The sequence below is a fragment of the Anoplopoma fimbria genome, chromosome 1, assembly GCF_027596085.1.
Source record: "Anoplopoma fimbria isolate UVic2021 breed Golden Eagle Sablefish chromosome 1, Afim_UVic_2022, whole genome shotgun sequence".
NCBI classification, from domain to species: domain Eukaryota; kingdom Metazoa; phylum Chordata; class Actinopteri; order Perciformes; family Anoplopomatidae; genus Anoplopoma; species Anoplopoma fimbria.
In genome coordinates this window covers 17942097-17963996 of record NC_072449.1, presented here as the reverse complement: position 1 = coordinate 17963996, position 21900 = coordinate 17942097, and the positions used below count along the sequence as shown (strand labels likewise).

The following is a 21900-nucleotide window of genomic DNA, read 5'->3' as shown; positions in this document are numbered from 1 at the left end:
CTCTACAACCACGTGAGCAGCCTTGTGAGGCTTTAATGCTGATTACCCATCAGCTTATGTCCTTTCCACTAGTGAGGCAAAGAAATGTGACATGTGGCTTTAGGTTGACACCAGAAGAAATGCTGTTGCCTACATGTAAAGGGTTTATCTTCAGTACAGTTCAGGCTTTATTGGAACAATCTAGCATGCTAACACGTTAACACACCTACTGCTGGATGTTGACACAGCATGTAACATGTTGGCACAGCATCGTCTTAACGCTTAGAATATGAATTTGTATGCATGATAACATGCTGACATTTACCATATTAGTATGGCACGCTTTCCATGTTATCATGGTAATGTAACGATTTATCTCAAAGAAAGGTGAGGCTGATAAGACATCTGATTTTAGAGATTTTCTGAACTGAAGGACATGTCTGGCCTGTTACGTTAAATTAATGGGCATCTGCAGAGACATATGGAGTCATCCTCTAAGCAGCATGAAGGTCTATACCCGATTTCATTCAGTTCATTCGTCAAATCGTTGGCAAGATATTATACTATATTTTGACAGTCTGACTTTGTCCCCTCCACCCATCACTCCATCCCGTTCTTCCACTGGGAACTAATGCAATAAAACATATTGCAGGAACACCAACAAAAGTGGCCCTTGATATTTCACTTATTACACTCCCGCTCATGCCTCAGTGAAGCCTTGAGATGTGCAAAGGAGCAATCATTAGAGAATGATTAACATCTTCAGTATCCTGATCCGTGCCACTACTTCTTGTAATCAGTGTGTGTGTTTAAGAGTGGAGGTGAGAATGTCATTTAATCATGTTTATTTATAGCAACGTGTGGGGATGCAGTTGAGGTCTCGTTGGCCCAGTTTGTAGAGCAGCTGCTATCCAAGTGTAGTCCAAGCAAGTGTTCAAACTGATTTGCACCAACTAAGAGTTACACACATATCTCAATGTGAATAATTCATGCCTAAATGTGTCTGAAACATGCACACTGTGGATATTATATATATTAAAACCACAAATGTGTGCTACAAAAGTCTCGTCTTTCATCTGTTCTACATATAAACAAACAACAATAACGGTAAATAGTGCTGTTTATCCTGGCAGGCAATACTGATCCCAGCATCCTCCACTGCTCATCTCCTTATGCTTCCTTTCCTTTTCATCCCTCCTCAGTATAATACCAGCATCCTCTCCTCTCTAAGCAAGCTCCTGCTTTTGGTTGGTGTTGTTGCAGAGCGGAGGGGGGCGGAGTACCGAAGGACGGCTGTGACTCGCTGTGATAGTGCGAGAGAGGCAGTCAATGACATCACAACACGCATAGAGCGGGACCGCACAGGTTCATGTACGCGCATACATGCGCACGTGTACCTCCACACTCACACGCGGTTTGAGGGGGGGAAAAAAAAGAGAAACACTCACACACACACACACACCCTGCGCGTGAACTGCACAGCAAGATGTAAACAAGCAGAACATAGGAGTGAGGATGCGGGGGAGGGGAGCACAGGCGAGGCCAGCGAGCAAACATGAGTGAGAAAAGGAGGAGGGCTGTGGGAGGAGGGTGAAGAGGAGAGACAAAAAAAAAGAGACAAGGAAGCAGCATTTTGACCACATGCACCATCAACAACAGAGGGAGTGCAGCCGTCTCCTGGGAGCGATGATGATGATGAAAGGGGGTTCGGGGTTTCTACATGCTCATGCAGAAGCTTGCCAAATCCCGATCTAAACGGGCCTCCCACACACGACAAGCCTCCCCTTTCCCTTTCCCTTATTCTTGTTCTCTGCCATGCTCCCAAACACATATTCACTCACTCACTCATTGCTCGCTCACTCGATTCCCGCCCACTGGCTTCTGAGCATCGAGCAGCAGCGTGTGAAACGCAACGCTCACCATGAGCTCAATAGTAGAGCGGGCGCAAGAAGGTAACTTCAAGAAGTAAACACTGTAGTAGACTAGCAAAGGAACGGTTCATGCACTACCTTGCCTTGCAACATGCATTGGGTAAGAGGGGTCCTGGAATGACCTGAGTTTGTCTTTATTTCTACTTTCTATTTCATCAGCTGAGGAGAGTGCAAACAAAGCATGTTTTTGAACACAAATGTCTAACTTCTTCATTTTTGATGGCTTTTGCTCAGCCTGAGCAGGACAATCTGGGCAGTTTTCAACTTCCCGCTGGTCTGTCACAACTCATGTAATGGATCAATGCATAAATTACTTGATATAAAATCGCTAAAAGATAGAGAAAAGAAAACCCATTTGAGTCATTGTGGAAGAAACATAATGTTCAGGAGGTGCGAGGGACTGTCCCTGAAAGTCATGAGACGGATGTGAATATGGTTTGAGGCTCGCCTCTAAATCAGTTTGACAGCAACTTGCACTCTGAGAAAGCCAGGACTTTTACTGCCTTTCAAGACAACATTTAGGAGAAATCAAACTGGTTTTAGACGTTGGGCTGCAGATTAGGGACCAGTTTCCAATGCAGAGGATAAACCAGGCTTTAACCAAAGAAAAGTTATTCCTTGCTTAACAAGAGTCTTTATGAAACACATTTTCTTTTTTAATTACTTGATTATGGTATACCAGACTAAGATTGATAAAGATGCATTTTAACCACCTATGTTAGTCCTCATAGAAAGAGTTTGTGCACACAGCCTGCAGGTGCTCATAAACACTGTAATCAAATAAAGAAGTTAAAAAAGAAAAGAAGAACAGAAACAGATAAAAGAACAAGTTCACCCCCCCACCCCACCCGCAACTGGCCATATGGTAACTTAGAAGGGAATTTGGCTTTGTATGCTATGATTCATTTTGCATGTCATAATTAACTCTCTCAAAAACTTTACCATGGGATTTAAGTTGCCTAAAATGAACCATGCCTTAATAACAATTATGACATAGGTATTAAAGTGCTGATCCATTATATTGTGGTTTTTTTGAATCAGTCCAATAAAAACCTCAATACTTATTAAGCACCATTTGCTAAATTGTTCATAAGATGTAATGTCAGTCCAGTTGACCTTGTTTTTTGATCTACTTATCATTTATATCCCTATGCAAGAGGGGTAATAAAATCCATGTCACCACTGCTATGTTTCAAACCAACTTTTTCCAACAACCCAATACAAAAACTTGATACATTTTGGTAACATTAGCTAATCTAAATGGCATTGTAAAACTCCTCGAGCTGGTTTCACATTAAAACTTTAAACACTTAATAAAACAATATATCTGAACAGTGTTAAATGGGTTAAGCACACAAACATGGTATGGTCCTTTAGAGGTTACCATGTTTCGCAGCGAGCAAAATGACCACCATCAAGATCTTATCACAAAGACTAACGACTTCTTGTGAAATCATCAGCAGCAAGTGTTTTCAGTAATTTGTTTATTATCTGTGATACTAGTGATACTGTGATACATATGGTAACTTAGAAGGGAATTTGGCTTTGTGTGCTATGATTCATTTTGCATGCAGTTAACATACCAGTCATAATTTCGTTATATTTTATAACTCAGAACTTCAAAACTTTGAAGAATGTTTCATGTGGATTTCAAGAAATGATTGACAAATATCGGGGGAGAGTAACTTCATCCACCACCTCAAGGCAGTCAACCAAGGGGAAACACTGCGTCTCACAGGTGTTAAACGGAAGTTGCAACAATATCACCAAATGCATGCTGCAAATGGTTTCACACTGATGTGGTATCATACAGTGAGCTTTATCATCTCATGCCATTTAACCAACAATTTTTTTTTCTGGTATTGATTTGACAACTATGTACATGATTATGCACATAGTTAACAACCCTTGTGTTTATGTTGGGAAAGCCATTGAAAAATGTAACAGATGGCTTTTGTGGCGATCTAAAGGCAACAGGGAAATAGAAAAAAATACAATCTAAACTCTTTATTTTTTTTGGTGTTAGGGCAAACATAAAAGACTGGGAAAAACATAATGTAAAAAATGTTTTCATTTGGATTGGAAACTCAAGACAAGCGCCTCACTCACAGCCCAATTGCCCCACTCCCCCTTTATATTGCACCCTTATTAACTGCGAGATACAAAGAGTGCAACATTTATATAATCTTAAATTCATACATCAACATCACAAGCACCCCTTGATTACGACTGTAAAGCCACTGTGAGCTGTCAATATGTCAAATATGTGATCACATTCAACATCAAATTACTACAAAAATAAATGCGATGAGTTTAAAGTCAAAACAAATGTATCCACCCTGAGAGGGGAAAACATCAGGACAAGTAATGAGGACAGGAATTTGAGAGGGATGTCAAAAAGATGTGTTATGTTTTCAGGGTTAGGACCCCGTCAGTCAGTTGGATGTTAGAGAAAACATCTTAAGAAGTCATTCCTCACCACTAGTCTGAAAACAACTGTACTCTTCACACATTCCAGGAAGCTATCCTCTTGGATTTACTCTACAGACATGATGCCTCATCCCTTCCCGGAATGTAAATTGGTGATGAGCTCATACTCCGATATGCCCATCTGATGACACATCTCTTTAAAAAGGCCACGGAGGAATTGAAAGAATCAATTCAACAGACACCAGTATAAAAAGCAGCAAACATGAGTGATACCAAAGGGTTTTGTTAAAGAGAAAGTCCTTAGCCACTGATTAGAATACCTTCTTCACTATACCAGAGTGAAGTACACAGTGGCAATGCCTTGTGACCTGTCAGCCCAGAGCAAAAGGTGGACATTTGTTTTTTCAAGTGTCCCAACACTAGGTGCAACTGTTTCACATTTGCTCGACAGCACACAGACCAAAACAAACACTTTCCGTGGCAAGATGACTCCTCTTCCTACACCTCGCACATAAGGAGACGAGGACAGTCAATGGATAAAGACAAACACACTGATTGGCACGTGTGCATGGTGTGTCTCTCTCACTCTTTCTCTCACACACACGCACACAAACACACACACACACACACTCCTGCTGGCTGGCAGGCACCCACAGACAAACACCCCCTCCTACCCACCCAAGTAGGCAGCTTGAATTGAAGTTCTAATCAAAATAAAGACAAAGAAGACACGCCTACTCCTGAGTGCAATAGGGGACATAAAGTCTGACACCCCTACCACCATACATACACACACATAGACACACACACACACACACACACACAGACACACACAAAGAGTAAGAAAGACAACACAATTGCCGCCTTTCTCCCAGTCAGGCAACTCCTAAAGCATTCTGCTGTAGCAGAATAAAGCCATGGATGGGAGGGTCTGTGACTAATTCTCCACCCAGCGTTGTCCCGTTGGGAGGAGGGGGGTCGCCCCGCACTCTTTGATATCCCTGCCTGTGCTCTTTCAGCCGCCCGCACTTTGTGAGAGCTGGAATAAAAGCAGACACAAAGCTTCCTGCTCCAATCCACACGCTGTCTCGGGGATGGGTAAGCGGGTGGGGGGTGGATGGGGGTCTTCCATTTAAATAGGCCAAACACCTGCTGGACTGAAGCCCCTTCCGCTCAAACACACTATTTCTCTCAAACCAGTGAGGCAAAGAGACATTTGGGTTGATACATCTATTCAGATGCACTTCTGTATGAATGATTAAACACTGGTAATATGTGAGTGGAATAGATGCAGCAGAAGGCAAGATATAATGGACCAAGAACAAAAAGGGAAAAATCATGCAAAGTCTGATGAGCTGGACAGTGAAGTTGTGGTTGAGGTTATCGAGGGGATAAGGTCATACATTCATAAAATAATCTGCATGGACTGCACCAAAATAAGATGCGGCAATTTGGCCAGATCAAGAAAATGAATTCCCTACACACACACACACAAAAGCTAACAAATGCCTTCATTTGGACAGCAACAGCCGACAAACGCCCTTTTGAGTCACCCAATAGGCTTAGTAATCCATTCCAAAGTGGCAGCTGTCAGAAGAAAAGTTGCTCTGCCTCTCAGACGGGGTTGTGTTTGTCTGAAGTGGATTTGGGTCTTTCTGCCTGGATGGAGGAAGGAGGGGTAGCCAAGTGTCCGGCTGGCGCTCTGTTCAGGGTCGCCCTGTGAGCTCAGCAGGCTGCAGTGAGCCTGAACAATCCTGCCCTGGTCTGGCCAGACAGGCACTACACAGCCTCTCAATGAAATCACCATGCTGTGTCCGCAACTTCCATAGGCTTCAGGTTCCATGGGGATTTAATGGTCCCGTCTGTCTCCACACATCCCAAATACTGCTATGGGAAGGCGTAATTTCTAACTACATCAAAAGCAAATTGCCTATTAAGAGGATGTTTCACACAACATTAATGTTTCTCTGAAATATCATAAAGCTGTGATGTAAAGCACAATATAATAAAACTCAAGGAAATTACTATTGTGTGTCTGTAATCGTCATTTGATTCAAGTTGCATTGAGATTTTATGTCTTTGTACTCATCCAAAATAGTGTTATACTCTCACCCATTGTCAGTCTTTCAGAGTAGTGGTGGGAGGGACTTAAAAAAGCTTTAAATAACACATTTAAAACACAAAACTGATATTTCAAGTTCAGAAAAGCATAAAGCATGGATCGTAAATACAAATGTACTTCAAAATCAATGAAATCCGAATGCTTTGTGCACACATCCCGCATTATCCAATTTCCATAGTCAATTAATAGTCAAGACAATCTACACGCATCCAAAGCACTGCTATACTGCCATTACTGCTATTCTTTACGAGCAAGGGGTCGGAGTGACTCCTTATTACTTAAGAAATGATTTAGCTTACAAATATGATATTTCTCTAGAATATCATGAAACCTTGATGTTAAATACATTAAGTCTGACTACTACACTATAGAAATAGCTTTGATCATCTCCAAAATCCTGATTCAAATGTATGTAAACAATTGAAGCATATTTTCAAGTTCATAATAAATAAATTAAAAAACAACCTAAATGGCTAACTAGCATGCATGCAAATACTGCTGTGCTTCAACCAAATAAGCAGTGTGTGCAGCCCTGGAGCTGGTGGTAAACATCCCCACACAGTGTAGCGTTACTCCCACTGCAATGAACGCACGCTGCTCATCATGGAGGAGGAAGATGGTAGTTCGCTAAGGCGAACACACCCCCACATCACACGGTCCGTCAAGAAGAGGCTCGTTGTTATTGTAGCCAGCCCTGCATGCGCACTGTCACTAGCAAGTCTCCTTTTCTGCTGAAAATAAATAAATAAATGAATAAATAAATAAAGCCAAATCCTACAGCAAGACCGTGCAGATATCAGCTTAATAACAAACCAGAGTGTGGCTGGTGTAGCACTCGGTCTCTGCCAGCATTGCAACCCCGATATTATTATGTTGGTGATAGACTCGCACTGGCTGTGTAGAGAAGGGGAAAACATGTCCACCACCTCCCATTTTCCTATGCATCAGCACCAGCCCCGGTGGCTAGCGTGGCGTAGTGCGTAGCATGGTAGCTGCCTCCTAGCTTAACACCGACCAGCAGCAATGATTTAGTGTGGTGTCCGGGCTCAGACAACTTCAGCTGCACTGCTTTAACGCAGGAAACACTGATGAACACAGTTACCCCCCAATGTTGAGGAAACCTGCACTTTATAAACACCGCTCACGAGCGGCTGGTGTTAGCTGTGGAGGTGTAGACAGCTAGCATGCGAGCTAACCAATCAGCTACGTTAGCCGAGCCTCGCGCTGGACGGTTGACACCTCACCGCAAACCGCCAGCCCCTCGAGCCCACGTTATTATTACTAAGCTATTAAGAGTGTGTACTAGTAATATCAAAACATAATGAGGTAGGTGATTAATGAGCAGCGCTTAATTTGACATTCACGCTCAATGCGGGGCGATAACTTTTACTGTGTTGACGTATCGTAACATGAACGAGAAGGCTTTATATCGAGCTAACGTCACGAGAGCTAACAGGTAAGTAGTAGATCAGTTGTAATGGTGACGTCACGCAACGTTCTAACTGCACTGTGTGTTGTACTGGACCGGACAACACCGGGGCTCCTCCAGTGTTTTGGTCGGGCTAGCCGACTAACGTTAGCATCAGTGTGGATGTAGCCTGAAGAAAAAAAAAACTTTCTCTCCAGTTGGTCCTTTGAGATAAAATATCTGATAACCACTTGGTTGTTTGTGTGTTGTTTGTAACTAAAGTTCAGATCGTAACGCGTTACTGTGGAGTTTAAAAGGCCACACAACCAACTGAAAGTTAACAGAGCATCCTGGAAATGACAAGTTTGCTCGTAGCCACACTCCAACGTTCGGAGGCAAAGATGGTCAACGGCTGGAGAGTAACCGTTAGCTCCTTCGTTTAGAATGTAGGAAACGGTCTGCTGCGGTCGACCAACCGAAGCTCCATGGTTACCATCGGGCTGCTCCCCGTCCGGTCCCGTGCTTACCTCCCCGCTGCTCGAGTCACTCGATTCCCCCAAAACATCCCGAAATTTCTGCAGGTTGCTCCCGATAACCGACGAGACCTGTAGTGCAGCGTCGAAACCGGGTCCGAGCCCGGCTGCGATAGGGTGGGCTCCCGAGACGCTCCGCAGAGAGGCAGTAACCCTGATTCGGCCCGCTCTCCTCCCGGTACCGGAGTTGCAGCTCCCTCCGGGCCGAGCGGGGAACCGCCACCGACAGCTGTGCGCCATTTTACACTCTCTGCCTGTCTGCCCTGCGATCAGAGATACCTCGGTGGGCGGAACCCTAACCCAGCACTCCACATAAACAACCTCTACCACAGCGCCCCGCTCCCACTGGCCGACGCGGCGTTATGCAGGTTGCGGGGCGGAACTCCAGAAACCCCGACAACGCGTTCTCCTCAGCGGCCCTGTTCTCAGTCTGCATGGGCGAATCCAAATCAGGTTCAGGGGCTTTGCCCGGGAAAGGTGCCTCGCACTTGAATCACAAGGAAGGAGCAGACCGTTACCTTGTGGTGTGGTTTACCGAACCATGAAAGTGAGAAGCTTTTTTAACAGATTCAGCTAAAATACAAGGTAACGAAATACAGACTATGAGCAAAAAAAAGTTTTGTAATAGTAACCTGAACTTATGTGTTATTAAGGCAGGGGCGTTGCAATGGTTTCTGCACCCTAGGGAGGAGTACTGCTCTGCTGCCCCACTGCCAACACCACCCTTATTATTACACCCTTTTATAAGATGAATTGTCGTTTAAAAAAAAATATTTGTTGAAATGCATGAAGCTGAAAAAAATAAAAAAGGTATTGGTCCTGGTCTCTATGCTCTGGACCGCAAGTTCTCCAGGCAGGGCTTTGGGACATCACTGATCCAAGTAATATCTTTCACAGAGTTGCAAATCCATTAATTTTTTACCTCTAAACTAAGTTATTGCAACTCTTTATCAGCCTGCTCAATACGTGTCTTTAGACTCTACAGTTGTTGCGGCACGTTCACTTACAAAAGCTAGGAAAAGAGAACGTGTTACTTCCGTATTAGCTTCTCTGCACTCGTTCCCTGTAAAATCCTGAGCAGAATTTTTTTATTTTATATATATATATATATATATATATATATATATATATATATATATATATATATATATATATATATATATATTATATATATATATATTAAATATATATATATATATATATATATATATATATATATATATATATACATACATACACATTATACTTATTTAATATATAGTAGATATAATAGATATTTCTGTAAGTCGACCCCTGAAGTTATAATCACACTGGTTCCCCTGACACAAATCCAATGCTATTTTTTCATTGTATTTTGAATTATTGCAGAAAATAAGTTTTGTGGCATACACAAGTCAATTATGCTTACACGTTTGGTTCAGCGTGATAATCGTAACATATGAACACCCCTTAAATGTTTTTTGAAGTGCAATGCAATAGCCAGGAGTAAAAACCTAATGTTAGGCTATAAACAAACCACACCTTGACCGCATTTTGTAGATTCATTTAGCCACCTTTTTAAGACACTTCAGAGCTTCAAACTTCCTGTCAGGGGTATCTACTGTTATATTTGAAATCGTAGATCAAAATGTTAAAATCTCGTAAGCAGCTTGTTTACCATAGACCTTATGTCAGGCATTAAACCCTAAATCCCTACCAAAAAACCCATTGATTTCGAGACAAGGGATCCCGGAAGAGCAAAAATGTTAACTTATTAGGACTCATTCCTGAAGGACTCTATAGCCTAGACGGCCAATGGGGACTTCCTAAGTATGCTTCAATGGACTGAACTCTGAAAGAGACTGAAATAAAGCAAACGTATCAATATCTTATATAACGCACATTAGTTTTTAGTTTTTAATCATACTGTACATCCAAAATAAACATTTTATAATCACAATTAAAACAAAAATATTGCATTATAATTTAACCCATGAAATCATTCAGGTGGTAGATATTCAACATACAGAATGAGAGCATGCCAACAAATACGTAATCTTTCTCTCACATTTTATCATTTTATACAACCACACTTGATTTTGAATTAAATACATTTAATTCAAAAGCCACTCAAAAACAGGTTATCTTTTTCTGTCTTTAGTATTCTACCCACAGCTCCCCGTATGTCCTAAACAAACAAACTCATAATTATGTCTCGTCAGACTATGAAACGAGTCAGATCCTCGTTCGTTGACATTTACGACAAGGCTCTTGGTTTTAGGCACCGATTCTATTGATCATTTGTTTGCCCACATGTTAAGATACTATGCTTGCACACAACAACAAAAATCAGTTCAAAATGCTAGATCAGGATACATCTGTTAATCAGCTGAATGTTCATTTAAAGGATGACAATGATTATTACACAGTATACACTGCCAACCAAATATTATTGAACACCATACATTTGGGCTTTTTTTAGTTCAATCACAAAAAATGTGGTCTTTGTAAAGATCTTAAAATTGAACAAAATTACAGGTGGATATGAGTAAATTGAGAAAACTTTGTGATATTTAAACATATTGGAAATTAACTAGCCAGAATATATGTTTGCAAGCACGTGATTCGCTACAAGATTTGAGTTTGGAAACATCAACCTGAGAACATTTACGCTCAGTCAAAGATGCACTGATAAATCAGCAGCTGTTTAGACTTGCTGTTCATTTAGATTTGCCATCTCAAAATTGTTGTTAAAACTAGGCATTGAGAATGCATTGCTTATTTTTCTCCTCAGATCTAGTCAGTTTGACTTTGGTGGACAGTCTAGGAGACATTTCATATCATTTCAGGAATAGCCATCATGTTTTCTGCAGGTTGAACAAATGGAATTTGATATCGAAAGCAGTGTTTTGATAGTATCTTCTTGCCTTTCTGTGCTAGGAGAAGTCTTTTTGTGCAAACGATTAGAGTCTCAAAGGGCCACTTAACAGATTTTAAACAGGAGGATCAGTTTACTTGTCATTAGGAGTACTACTCAGCCGGCAAACTCAATTGCATTATGTCTTCTGTAGCTCTGAATGGAGCTTTCTAAAATTGGTGACTACAATTTAGACAAATCGTGAGCAAAAATGTTTTTCTGAGGACTAAACACTTTACTACACTGTCAATTAATATTCATTTGTAGTGGAAGCAAACTCAACAATAGTGTCCATCAATGCCACACTTTTGAAACAGAGTTTTAAATCCTTATATCCAACAACCTATTAGTTAGCAAGCTCTCAGATCCCATTATTGACTTTGTAATTAGTGCTTGATTAAAGCAGGTGCACGTGAAGATGTGAAGAGACTTTAGTATAGATGTTAAAATACAGAGAAATAGTGTTCACAGTATGGTTTTGTGCTTTAGGTGTCTTAATACAGTGAACACGATTTTGAACAATTATTTCCACTAAAATAAAAGTCCCACACAATTAAAAATAGTTTTGCCTCTGCCTTGCCTTTAATTGCAAATGTTATTTACAATGCTGCTTGATATTTGACCACAAGAGCTGAAATGTAGGGTGTTCAAGAACTTCAAAAGGCCGTGCATAATGTTTTCTTCATCAAGGTCAAATCAATATCAAATCATAAACAGTTCCATCCATGTTTTACCTTAAGAGTTCCCAAAAATGCTTACCTTGCAGTATAAAACGTGATTAGGGCCAGGTGGTCGTGAGGAGTTCATAGAGTACATTCAACAAGTCCTGTTGAAAATGATACTTCTGGCCTCAGTTCTGATTGTAATAATAACTAATTAATACACAGTATTCAGGGAGAAAAGGAACCAGCAGTTGAATCGCCCTACTTATGTTACCATAGGGCATCATGGGAGTCGAACAGCTACTGTATGGATTGGTAAGGAAACTGAAGTAGTCACCAGCTGGCGGGCTACAGTTCGCTGGACTGTTGTTGTCGCGGATAGAATCCACTGAGCGTGAAGGCTGCATGAAAAGGCTAATGCGATGTTAGTCTGACCAGAGAAGTCAGAAGAAATCCACAGGCAAGCACACCATGGATTAGCCAAGAAGCAGAGGAGCACTCGAGATGTGAGCCGGTAAAGAAAACAGGGACGCAGTCATTGTTTGTCACAGCGAGGGATCACTGGCTGGCTAGCCACTCGGTCCCAGCTGCAGCCTCTCCTGCTTATGTTTATCCAGCCACTGTAAGATCTGCTGTTTGAGTTCCTGGTTTGGCCTGATCTGGTCCATGGTTAGAGGACTGCGGTTGAAAGGGTCTGTCTGGTCACTGCGAGGAGGACATAATGAATCAATAGTTACATATTAAGTATTTGTGTTTGCATCTCATCCACAAGTTTAATATCTTACAAAAGATCACAATAAAAGACGCAGATATCCAAATTTCTCTGCTCACAGAAAAGACAAATAATGACAATCATCTAGAAAGACTTCCATTGCCTTGAAGGAAGTAACTAACCTGAGGAGATGCCTTGCTATAGTTGAGCGGTCAACTGTGACATTGGAGGAAGGGAGAAGAACAGGATCTAGCATCAGAGTGGACATGATGGGGTCCAAGAACTCATCTGGGGCGTCCGCATATGTCTCCTCTTCCTGCTGCTGTCTATCTGCATGGGACTAAAACAGATGCACAATGACAACACACTTTTTGAGTGATCCCACCTGTATTCACCACGGAGATCACTGCTCCGATTCATGAAACAAAGATTTGTAAAAAAAAAAAAAAAAATAAGACATAATTATATTCTAGTGTTATCTGAAAAACAGTTACCAAGTCAAATTATACCTTTATTTTATCAGCAAGGAGTCCAAAACCCACAATCATGTCCCCGGGCTTGTTTATCTTCTTCAGTACCCTAACTGTTTGGGTGAAGAGGGTAGGAGAGTACGATCGTCCATCCTTTGGAACTGTAGCACAGAAATTCTCCTCATCACTGCCAAAGACAGAAAAACATTGTTTTTTAAATTGGAAACCACAATAGTTATCATACTTAGCAATGTGAGTATTTCTGCTCCTGAGGATATGGCACCAATAAAACCACGAGTTTTAACAAGAAAATATAAAAAAGAGATTTCCACAAAGAGGAGTGTTCACAACATACCCCAGATTCAGGTAGATGGTGCAGATGTCCGAAACAAGCTGCTGGGGCTTGAAGTCAAACTCACTGAAGTCCTTGACTTTAAGAGCACCCATCTTCGGACCCACCAGGTGCTGAAGGAAGTAATTCAGCATAGAGATGATCCTCTCAGCCAGGAAGGGGTGCACAAAGATCCCCTTGATATCTGAGGGAAATGAGAAAAACACACATGGAATCAATAAAGACCAACTTTAAATGAGTGAATATATGTGAAGAAGCATATCTTTGCTGCCTGACCTGAGGTGAGGAAGGCCAGTGTGCCGATGGTCTCATTAGACATGATGTTGTGGAAGCGTCCCAACTGTCCCAACATCTGCAGGCTTGACTCCTTCTCTCTTCGGGCATCGGGGGCCAGGCCTTCCCACTCACCTCGATCCCGCTCCAACTGCAGAACCTTGATTTTACTCAGGTACTAAAAGATGAGAAAATGTACGTTAAAACTGACTACTTCTAAAAAAACACAGCTAGAATTAATAAACAAGTTATTAGTCATGACAAATTATATCAATTAACATTTTTGAAAGGCAAGTTTATATCCCCATTCAACAAAATAATGTGCTTGTACTTTATCACCAATCAAATGCAAAGTAATACATTGACTAAACACCAGACAAACAGAAGTAAAAACATTATGGTTGTTTACTATATACTACATAATAGTAATGTGATGGAAAAGCTTATTTGCCAAAAATCGGTGTTAAGTTTTGCATGTATGGGTGATCTTACCTGAATTGCCTCATCCAGTAGGAAGATGGCATCATTCATCAGTAAGTTGAGGTACCTGAGGAACAGAGGGGGGTTCATGGCCTCCAGGTTCTCAGATGCATAGTGCGCCAAATGCTGAAACAAGAGACGTCAAACTACATGAGGAGCACATTGGGAGCAACCTGCTAAATAAACTACAGTTTCCTTATATATAGTCACCTGGTAATAAAACCATGCTTTTTGCCCTAATCCATTCTGTTGCTTTTACAATAACAGCGTTTGTGGGTCACAATGGGCCAAAGCCAATCTCATTGAGTGCATTGAGTGAAATATAATGAATCATTCTAGACAGTTTAGCAGTCAATCGAAGGGCATTTATTTTCCTCCCCTTTTCCTCAACCTTTCTACATTACTACTCCTCTCACAATAGACCAGAATTGGAATGATATGTGATGGGAGAGTGAGGAAAAACAGGTTATACGTTTATCTGCTGCTTACTAACAATCTGTTTCTACTATTGATAAAAAATGCCCTGCATAAACTCTGCAATGAATTTTAAGGTGTTGCTATTCTTAAAAAAATGGGTTCAAGGAGATTCTTTCTAGCGATTGGGAAAGCAAGCCACATGTTAGGGACATCATACAATTTTTGAGGAGTGTCAGGTGCACCCAAAAGTTTCACAGCAACGACACCTCTGAGTCTCTTTTTGGAAATTCATAAATAAAATCATCATACCACTATCTTAAATTTTGAAAACAGTTTAGTTGGAGGAAAAATCTCAAGACCCCAGTTTCCTATTACCGTGATACTCTCTCTGTAGGTATCTTTGCCCCACATGTACTTGAGGATGGGATACATGGGTCGTCTGTAGTTGAATTTCTGTTCAAACTGATGAGGATCACCTGAAAACACAGGAAAACTTGATCATTAACCTAAAATATTTGTTAAATAACTACCGAAATGATCCCAAGAGCCAGTTTTACTTTGACTTTTACTGTAAATGTTGTGTGTGGTTTTGATCAAAGACAGCCTTTGAATAGGTTATTTTTAAACTGAAGTGTGCATACTTGTAACAGCACCTGTTAAGCGATCTGAATGTGGCTTTATCCAATACGGTTCAACAGTTCAATGCTGCTTCCATCTACAACTAGCAGTAGCAAATCAAAACCTGGGAGGAATACAATACCTGTGAATTCAATGTCTACAAACACAGTGATGAGGGACTCAGCCAGCTGAGCTGCATGTCTATAAGAGCAGAAGACTCTCTCTCGCTGGAACACGATTGGCTGAGCAGCACCGGGAGTCACCGGCTCCATGTGGGGCATCACCGCCTCTAAGACCTCTGCAAGCTTTGCTCTTAAATGAGGGTTCTTCATCCTGTTGTGCAAACAGGACAAAGGAGATTGAAGCAAAAAAAGTCCAAGATGGTTTGCACCATTCAAGCCCCACTGGGCATCGCTAATCTTGACATGATAGATTAAGACATGTACCTCTCTACGTTGCCCATGAAGACAGTGATGAAGTTAAGAATCTGCTCCAGACTTTCTCCAGAACTCTCCAAAACATCGTCAGCAAATCGACGCAGGAAGATGAAAAAATCTCCCAAGTTCTCTGCAAAAAACTCTGACAGAGAAAGGCAAACTTAAGTTATGACTTTTGTTATAGGAATAATCAGCATGATGAATAACTGTACGAAAAGTGACAACCCACTTCCTTACATGCAGAGCTGCAGTAATTTCAAAACATTTTGTACCATCGGCATCAGTTACAAAAGTATTTTAATTGAAATTTTTCACATGACCTGAAATCATTATGAAAAAATGTTTACAATAAGATGGTGTGAAATGTTAATAAATTAGATCAAGGGATAAATGCTGTCACATTTATGTTTCTTTTTTTTTTTTATATAATATTTTGGCTTTATTGGAAAGCAGCTTTTGTTAACACAACACCATGTTTCACATGCTCTAATTTAGAGGTAAAAAAAGAACAAAAACTGAATAGACCTGACCCTATTCAAGCCTGAGAAAATTAGGAGAATTACAGTTCAGACTCCCCTGTTCAGTCTGACAAACAAAGCTTGAATTGGGCTTTCGGATTTAACCTACCTGGTACATAGCAGAGCACAGTATTCTGTAACGAGGACAGGGGGAAACTGAGTGCTACATGTTCAGGCCCCTGGTTCCCCACACCAAGCTGAACCAGCAGAGCAGCCGTGGAAGCTTGGAGGTTAAGGCAGCATTGCAGCATTGCAGGCTGCGTGGTGGCAGCTTTGGTTGACAGGTAAACAATCATCAGACGCTCAAACTGCTCCAGGAGCTGCTCTGACATCGGGTTGCCTGTTCGCTGGGACTCCTGCCATGTCACCTGGAGCCGGTGGAGGGACTGGTTCATCTTCACCATCTGCTCATGGAGTCTGGGTGCATGGACACAAACAGAACAGGACAATACAGGTTATTGCTGACAAACGCTATGATGAGGAACATACAGCCCTCTGCATTTCTTAGGGATCTGTGAGAAAAGAAACTCTTTAACATATTCATGGAAGTTGTGCTGCCGCTTGTTTGAAGGTACCTGTGGAAGCCAAGGTGCAGGGTGAGTTGGGTGAGGATGAGGTTTTCAGTCAGTAGGCTGTAGGACTGCGCAGACTCCATCGGCTGCTGAGGGGGCACAGGGATCAAACAGGTTTCCTTGTCGAGACCTGGTATAAGACATCGAGGGCTCATTTAGTCATTAAACGTAGTACTATAAACACTTATAAAAGCAAAACAAACACCAGAGCAGCTGTATTAATACTGATACATAAAAATGTATTTAAAATGTTAAAAGGGAAAGGTTATGACGATAATTTTTACACATATATTATTAACCTGTAACGTGAACATTGCGATTGCGCCGCTCTTCTTCGCTCAGCTCTTTGAGGGCGCAGTAGGTGGGGTTGAAAGTGAGCAGTTTGGGTGACCGCGGCCTGCAGAAGGGCTGGCACAGCTTCAGCAGCGCTGCGCCCAAGTTCAAGAAGAACGCATCTGAAGCGTACATCTGGAAGAAAATCTCTGGCATCTGATTGGCCCATATTTTGGCCCGGCCAGCATTCGCCTGCAGGCAGCTGCCCAACCACAAGAGCAGCAGATGGCGTGTCTCACCCGATCGCTGGAGCAAATTTTTCAAGATCTGGTGCAGCTTTTCATGAAACTGACCCATGAACTGAAACACAAGGGGAGAAACATCATCAGCCCTGAGACATTTGTTCTTTGACAATCACTTAATGGTTTAATGTCTAAAGATGGAAAACAAAACAACAACATCAAACCAAAGAGAATCTATGTACCTGGTGAATGTTGGCCTCCTGGACCTTTGTCTCCTGGGCGCTGGAGCGGGAGGGGTTCAGGAAGTAGCCATGTCCCTCCACCACACCTGGGGTTTTCAACAAGCAGGAGATACTCAACACTGCTCCCAGTAGGGTCTTCTGGTACTGCAAACCATTAGCTGGGTCTTTGGGTTGAATGTGTTCCACCAATACCTAGAAGAAAAAAAAGCAACAACTGTGGGGAAGGATTTGAAAAGTTGGGCGCACTTAAAAAACAAACAAGAAATGTTTAGGTAGCACTGTGAAATATTATGCCATTACCGAATATCTGATTACGATTATGTGTTTACTGTTTATTATTGTATATAAGTAGAATAGTAGTGGGCACTGAATAACAGGCAAATCTACGATAACATTTGAAAACATCCCTGTGTGTCTCCTGACCTTGGAAATATCTCTGTGGTGGCTGAAATAGAGCAGAACATCTAGGTAGGAGTAGAGGAGAGGCTGACACAGGTCCAAGTCTTTGATTCGTCCCTGGAAGATATCAAACACTGGTACCATCACCTCCTCGAAGGTGCGCACCTCCTGGTCAGAGAGCAGGCCAGCAATGACCTCCTCCACAAACTCGACCACATCCTCTGGCTCTGAAACACAGCAACTTTGTGAGAAACTGAGTGGAGAAAACTCAGGGAAGGATTTAGCAAAAGACAACAAGAGAAATGAGATGAATACGTGAGTCCTGAACCTACGTGTGCCATTGAAACTTTCCAGCAAAAGGTCCAGAAGCTGTTCGTAGATATTCTGGCTGACGTAGATCTCCGGGGTGAGCAGAACTGTCCGTGTGTTGGAAACTGTCAGGTTCTTACAACGCACAGCAAACGACAGTAACTTCTCTGGTACCTTCTTCACCTAATGCACAGAGAATCAAGTCAATGAATTATGGAAGAGCATGGGTTATTTTTATGTTTTAATTAACATGATTAGTCTATGAACAGTCGGTAATCTCTAAAAATAGTTGCATTCAAGTGCTACAATTGCAGTCCTGTAGGAAAAAGCAAACACCTCTATTTTGGCCCTCTGGTAACAAGCAAAGAGGTAAGGGATGGCACACTTCTCTCCAGCATCACGGTCAGCAGACAGGTTAACAGCGCTGCATGACGTCATGTAGATGAGGTTGTTTCCTGGCTCGAGTACCAGCAGACGGTTAAACAGAGCCTGGAAGAAACAATTCAGGCCGTTAAAGACATTTTGCACATCTGCTTACACACTCTTATATTTTCTAAGCACCTAAAATAAAAAATAATCCTCATATGTCAAGCGATTCCTTAAATTTCTGTATACATCTCTTACATAATGAATCAAATTGTTGTTGTTGCTTTGAGATTTCTCCACCAACTGTACCAAACATTTATTGATTTATTATGAGGAGAGAAAGAAGACATGGACATAATTCAGTGATGACATAAAAAACACATTGACATCTGACCTGTTCTATGTTGTCCATGTCCAGCCAGTCCTGTCCATCCAGATCTGCGGCCATCTCCTCCAGGTAAACACAGCGAGGGGGATCCCATTACCTCCTCTCAGACTCGGGTCACCTAGGGTGAATAAAACCAGTTTTTGTTTTTTTTTTTAAATAAAGCTCAAATCATATTATACATAACAACCCTCCTCAACAGTCACACATACCACCCTACGCATGAATACTTGATTAATTGTAGTTAAAAAAATAAAACAATTCTGCTCCTCTGCTCGTTTATCTCTGTGTGTGTGTCTGCTCGTCTCTCGCTCTCTGATTAGACACAACGGACAAATATGTGGGATAAGTACGTCATTTAAATAACACAATCACAAACAGCAGTGATTCCAGGCTCTCGATGCAAAATAGACCAGACAGATGCCAAAACTATCGCTGAAGACTGCAAGCCGGCTGAGAAGTGGCTGGGCAGCGGCGATACTAACAGCCGCTACCGATAGGGAGCCGGTTAAGAGTAGTGAGTGAGGAGTCAGCAGTCAATCAATTGAAATATCTACCAGGCAATAAAAGGTGTTTTGAGAAAGAGTCACTGCAACCCCAAGAGGTCACAACCATTCAAACACGCACTCTCTCACGCACACACGACCAATCTCTGTATCACCTGGCAGAGATATCTTCTGGAGGAGATAACTACGGTTGAGGACCCGTTTGTGTGTTACTATCAGGTATCCATCTGCCATTGACTTTTGATATTCGGGTCATGTAGGTAAAATGTCTTGTATGTGCACTGTGTGAATATGCAGTAATCAGGGGTCTTTGAATAACCCCCTTATAACACTTGTCTGTCACACCTTTAGGTTGTGTATATGTTAATAAACAAGGAACCAGACTTAGGCCCAGGTCAGTCATTGACCAAAGCAAAACATATGACACTACAATTGACAGCTTTGTGATGGCTATCTAACATCTCATATTAACGGGTCCAACACTTGTTTAATAGACCTGCACCCTACGTACATATGTTGTATGAAAGGGGTATAAATGAAGGACCAAAGTCAGATTATTTTCCTCGTTTTACTTACTGTTGTCCAGGGTGATGAGAAATATTCGCTGGATCATGTGATTGACATTGAGCTGTTCACACAGCTCCTGCCTGGACCGGAAGGAGCGGCTGATCTCTGCCACGGAGTCGTCATTGTCATCAACGCTGTCTGACACAGAGTTCTCTGACTCTGACTGGCTCTCTGCCGAGTCCTCCACTGTGACACAAGATACAGAGGGTAAATGTGAAACCATGTGGATCCATTTAAACAAGATGTAACTATGACCTATACTTACAAGAAATACAAAATGCTGATGCTTCTTTTGCACTGAAATTATATATGTAAATGCATTTTTTTTTATGAACCACATTTTTGAGCTCGGGTAACTCTACTCACATGGTGGTTCAGCAGATTGATCTGGTTTCTGGCCTGACGCAAACTGCTTGGCATCAGCCAGAGAGCCGAAGAGGGCAGCAAAGGGGTTGCAGGAGATGTTCTGGTTGTTGTTGCCCTGGTCAGTCATCTCATTGGGGCTCAACATTCACTCCATCCAAGATCCCAGCCTTAAGGAGCGATGCGGACACGACAACTAAGTGGCAATGGAATTCTTTCTTTTGATCATCTTTTCACTGAAGTTTTCAGCAAATATTCTCAGGGCTGAGTAAGTCTATATTCCACATTGCTATAAAATATACACCAATGTAGTTTCATATGAAGATAACAACAATGAATGTTAGCCCCCCTAATCACCCCATACCCTTGATTGTCTATAATAGTATTAAGGCACAATATCTAGAAATAAAAAATTAGCTATTTCTATTAAGTCAAGAGTTTGTTTGATGTCAAGGGGAGAGTTAGATCGCAAGTCATGGTATGTGGTTTTGGTGTGATGTCAAAAATTGGTCTCCAGATCTTAAAAAATGTCTTCTCAGAGCAACTGGTGGAGAAGCGTATCATCTCCAAGTTAAGACAGGACATTATGTCTCAGATCCCCTGACTTCTTGAAGGATTTAAGGCATTCAGAATCCTTAATGTAGCATCACTGCCTCCAGGATTGAATGCCCCTGACTGCCCAGTTTATACAGCTGTATTTTGCCCCCCCAAACTCCAGTCTACTTTTTACAGAAGTCTCATATGTGCAATTCTGCAAACATTACTTTTTGTTCTTCTCTCCTGACACTGGTCACAATAAACTGTGGATATTACTGTCCTAGTTAAATCCTCTCCATGTCACCATAGCAAATCTACACTGGATGTTCCATCAGTCCTCACCTCTTCTGAGAAAGAACGTTACCATGTGTTGTCACGGTTACCAGTCACTCCAGTTTAGTTACATGCGCGTGTCACTTTGTGCCGCTAGCTCTCCGGCTATCCGCTATCACGCTATTCAAAACGTGTCATGTCCCCCTTTAAGCAATGTAGTAGCACCTTTAGCTACTTGGCTAGCTAGCTAGCAGGGTGAACGTTAGCTAGCAGCACCGGGCGTCCTGCATTAGAGCTAGTTAGCTAGTTAGCTAGTTAGCATGCTAAGCTGTCATGGGGTCACCACGACTCTATTCCAGCATTGCTTTGATAAACTGCTCTGTGCATTTCGCGTATTATCAATAACGATGAGTCTAAATGATGCATACAGTCGATAAAGAGGGCTGTCCTACCTTTTTGACGGGAAGAAGTGTGTGTTTTTGATTTTTTTTTAAAATGCTTCAACGAAACCAGTGGCAGTTCCTCTGTAAATTGAAATTGCATACGTCATCAAAAGGCGACGGAGTGTCTGCTTTGCTGAGCAAGTTTGCAACACATGAGAACATGATTCAAAACGGTTTAATACACC

At 41.8% G+C, this 21900-nt stretch overlaps 2 protein-coding genes across 4 annotated transcripts in view; both read right to left on the bottom strand.

Annotated features, from left to right (window-relative positions):
* The window catches only part of kmt2a (lysine (K)-specific methyltransferase 2A), a 37868-nt gene extending 29225 nt beyond the window's left edge, over positions 1-8643 (bottom strand). For all 3 annotated transcript variants that reach the window (XM_054600465.1, XM_054600473.1, XM_054600481.1), the window contains exon 1: positions 8398-8643. In XM_054600465.1, coding sequence (XP_054456440.1) covers positions 8398-8643 — 246 coding nt within the window. The remainder of the gene's footprint in view (positions 1-8397) is intronic.
* Positions 8644-10284: 1641 nt separating this feature from the next.
* Positions 10285-21853, bottom strand: ube4a (ubiquitination factor E4A (UFD2 homolog, yeast)). The gene is given in 21 exon segments (XM_054600560.1): positions 10285-12666; positions 12856-13013; positions 13183-13330; positions 13499-13679; positions 13772-13946; positions 14261-14374; positions 15041-15141; positions 15426-15616; positions 15730-15862; positions 16348-16655; positions 16814-16940; positions 17110-17443; positions 17568-17759; positions 17991-18193; positions 18299-18458; positions 18612-18764; positions 19036-19112; positions 19115-19147; positions 20109-20285; positions 20466-20632; positions 21725-21853. Coding segments are annotated over 20 exon segments (3246 nt in total). The 5' UTR covers positions 20611-20632; positions 21725-21853; the 3' UTR covers positions 10285-12530.
* Between the last annotated feature and the right edge of the window lie 47 nt (positions 21854-21900).